The following is a 3,667-nucleotide window of genomic DNA, read 5'->3' on the forward strand; positions in this document are numbered from 1 at the left end:
TCTCACAGAAATAGTGACCTAAGACGAGAGGAAACTACTTGGGAATATTTCTTAGGATGGAGAAGTTGTGCGATACTGGATTTGTCTCGGTGCTGCTGAGGAGTGAGCAAGATCAGGCGATAGCTGCAGGGCAAGTCCTCCTATGGTTGTGTACCTGGTCCCCAGAGACAGGGAGCACAAGGCTGTGGTATGAGAACAGGTGACTGGACATGGTTGACAGGGAGTAAGGGCCTGGACATGGAAAGGCCTGAAAATAACAACATACCCATAGCACAGGAGCCCAGAGAAGGGATCATGCCAGATTCTGTGAGATTGGTGTCTGCCCTGTGTGAACCCAGAAATGTCCTTCAATGACAGATACTCAGGCTCAGCTCCACTTCCATGTTAGTGTTTATTACCCTCTTTTCAAGCATATAGTTACTACTCCAAGAATAACACAGTTTTGAAACTCTTGGTCCATATTCATGTGAGATAACTATTGTGTGTTCCCAAGCAACTCCAGTGTTCATGAGAAAGAAGAACCCCAGACCCTGTCCTCAGGGCCCACATCACAGCCTCCTGGAGCAATAAAGAGGATGCTCAGTATTTGTCAGGCAGTCCTTTAGGTCTGTAGTGATTGGGGTCCTTGCCACTGCGGCCCCATCTGTTTGCTTCCTGGTCAGCCATAGAGTCCTCGTGTCCACGGCCTATGAAACTCTGAAAGCCCTCTCTTGCATCACTAGGAGAAGCAGAGATGGGAGAGATCCATCACCAAGCTGCATGGCCACAGTCCACGGTCTGAGTTTTCCCCCTTTGCATGGGATGGCTTTAGGAGGAACCCAGGAAGGGCCAGGCAGGAGGTCAGCCCAGACTGGTCACCCCACACTAGCTGAACATCACCAGAAACACTGGTGATGATGAGAGTCATTCCCTGTCTACATTTGGGAGCAGGCTCACATAGCATGGCTGTGTGCTGAATGCCCAAACCCAGGGTCTACACTGGGTGTAGATGGAGCCAGTACCTGGATAAGCAAGAGTAGGAGGGATCTGAGATTAGCATGACCCTCTCCAGAGCTAATCTACTTCTTCCCCCAGAAGTGTCAAGGCCTGCTACCCAGGTCCAGTCTTCCAATCAATCTATGTTTACCTGATGACTTCAGCAGCCCAGACTCCTCCTGGTCCCCTTTGGGCTGCATCATAGTTCCCTCTAGCATGGAAATATTTGTCTGAGTTTTTCCAGTTGGCCTCCTTCATGTCAGAGTAGGCTCGCCACATATCCCCAGCCCCTAGATGGGAAAGACAGCAAGATCATGAACCTAAAAGCTCTGCCCATGCCTTAGAGAGGAAGAAAGGGATGAAAAGAGCTCGTGGCTTGAGCCTGTGGTCAGAGCAGCTGAGAGCGTGAATGGAAGATCATCTCCTGATCCTCACTGTCGTCTCCTAGTAACTCAGGAGGGCCATTGGGGGGCCCAGCTGCCCTGTGTTCGCCTTTCTTCTACAGTGCTGCTGTGAGCTGCCCCTCACCTGGGTGGGAAGCAGCCAATGAGGCAGCACAGTGTCATTACACATAGCAGGGTGTGTCAGCTTCAGTATCGTGGAAGTGTTTGCTACAGAGTCGTCAGTTTCTGCCACCGGACCTCAAAGCACATTTCCTTAGTAGTGCAACCTAGTGTCTCTACAGCCATTGAAAATGCCCTGCGAGCACACCACCTCCAAGCAAGGGCCAGTGTTTCTGGAGGCAGCTACCCTCAGCTAGGAAGTCCCATCCTGAGGTGACTTAGTACACAGAAGGCAGAGGGGGGCTGCATACAGGGAGCATCGACTTTGATCCCTAAGAATTCTGTCCTGACAGAGAGCATGTGCACCACAGTGACACTGTCATCTCTGCCCTTGGGCTAGACTGCACAGGTTCTGTGCTGTCTTGGGGGAGCTTTGAAGCAATGATCTCAGCTGTAGCTGCAGGTTCTGATCCTCTGAGGAGACACTGAGAGTCACCATGCCAGGCTACACCCAAGGCCAATCTTGAGTCTCTAGGTGCAGGGGGATGACTGGTCAAGACCTGGGTGGTATTCCAACTCTCTAGGTGATGCCATTGTTACCTTATATTGGTCACAAATGAATTTAGAAAGTGTCCGGCAGACTGACAGACAGGATTGTCCTCAAGCACAGCTAGGTTGTGATCTCTGCTCTGCCCCCTGCTGTATGCAGTGCATTTCAGGAAGTCTTGCCAGAGTCCCTGGTCCATCCTGACAAGCAGGACAGTGAGTTCAGATCTTCTGAATGCTCGGGTGTTGTATAACAGGTGGTGTTAATGAGGGTCCATGGAATGAAGACACAGAGGCACCTCAAAGATGAATCTTAGCCTTTTCCGGCTGCAAGGTGGATTCATCTCTCTGGACTGAACCACTGTAGCTTAGCAAAGGGCCCTTTTATTGTTATACAATTTACACCTTAGTAAGTCAATTCCATTTACCAAAACCTCTTATCTAAGCCCCCTAAAGGGACAATGCCAAATGCAAATTCTCAGTAAAGGAATACCACAGTGTTTTGGCTTGGTCCTAACCAAGTTTGCATAGGCTTTAAACCCCTTAGGAAACTCTCAGATAAGACTTCAAACAGAGGGTACCAGAGACAGGAGCTAGCAATCACAAAAGGCAGATCAAAGCTAGGTGCTAACACTCCGGAATCTGCAGGAATTCTCCTAACACTCAGGAGACCCCTAGAGGCTGTGCCTCTCTGCCCCCAAAGCCTTACCATGGTAAGCCTCGCTAAGGAATGAAAACCAGCTTTCACTGCTGACTCCCAGGACCAAGGAGCAGAAAATGAGTCCAGTGAGAAGCTTCATCCTGCTGAAATGAAAGGACAGGCTGAAGGAGACGCCCACAGTCTGGCGCCTCCTTCTCGGGTGTCTCATCCACAGACACCCTGGTTGTTCTGTCTTACTGATGTTCAGTAGTGTCCTAGCAGTGGCCCCTGGAGACCTCACAGCAGGACCCCGCTCAGAGCCACAAGGTCTCAGTTCTGACCCCATCCTGCCTGCTGAACTGTTTATGAAGGCAGCAGGCAGCTCCGATGCAGCTGCAGGAGCAGAGATCACCACTCCCTCCAGGAGCCTCTGATTCAGCAAGAAGCATTGTGCCCCCTCAGCCGGCACAAATCCCACACCCGGTGAATGAAAGTGAGGAATTCCCTTGGGAGGAAAGCACACTTGCTGAAACCCAGCACACACTAAGTATCTGTGCATAGGTTTGTCCCTCACCTGATGTCTGATGGGCAGAGATGGGTGGCTGTGGCTGTCAGTGAGAGGAGGCTGGTATTTATGCTGAGCCTCCCTGCTGGGGTCAGGGGCAGAGAGAGACTGGCATGGTGCTTGGGGAAACTCCCAGCAGGTCATTTCTTCTAAAAGGCTGCAACAGAAATCTTGCTCCATCCACAGGTCATTTCCTGTAATTGTGCAATGTGAACACACTATACACCTTTGTCTTTTCAGTCTTCTGGGTCAGAGTACATACTTTTTAATACTGATGGAACTGAGGATGCTGAGAGTCAAGGAGTGGCCATCTCAGTAGAGGATCAGGACTCCTAAGGATAGGAGACTAATTCCTGTAGCCAACACTTGTTTTCCCAGGCATTGCCTCAGGTTGGTTTTTATTTTTTTAACCTGGAACTGACACTTTACCTTCAGTCA

General features: G+C 50.3%; 1 protein-coding gene across 1 annotated transcript; it reads right to left on the bottom strand.

Annotated features, from left to right (window-relative positions):
- Positions 1-372: 372 nt before the first annotated feature.
- Positions 373-3,071, bottom strand: LOC128094172 (serum amyloid A-5 protein-like). Its single transcript, XM_052712325.1, has 3 exons — positions 2,734-3,071; positions 1,127-1,265; positions 373-718 (listed from the first exon to the last, which is right to left on the bottom strand). The coding sequence occupies exons 1-3, from the start codon at positions 3,008-3,010 to the stop codon at positions 580-582; spliced, it is 555 nt and encodes a 184-aa protein (XP_052568285.1). The 5' UTR covers positions 3,011-3,071; the 3' UTR covers positions 373-579.
- Positions 3,072-3,667: the final 596 nt, after the last annotated feature.

The sequence above is a fragment of the Peromyscus californicus genome, unplaced genomic scaffold (genome assembly GCF_007827085.1).
Source record: "Peromyscus californicus insignis strain IS unplaced genomic scaffold, ASM782708v3 Scaffold_4__1_contigs__length_199733344, whole genome shotgun sequence".
Taxonomy (NCBI): domain Eukaryota; kingdom Metazoa; phylum Chordata; class Mammalia; order Rodentia; family Cricetidae; genus Peromyscus; species Peromyscus californicus.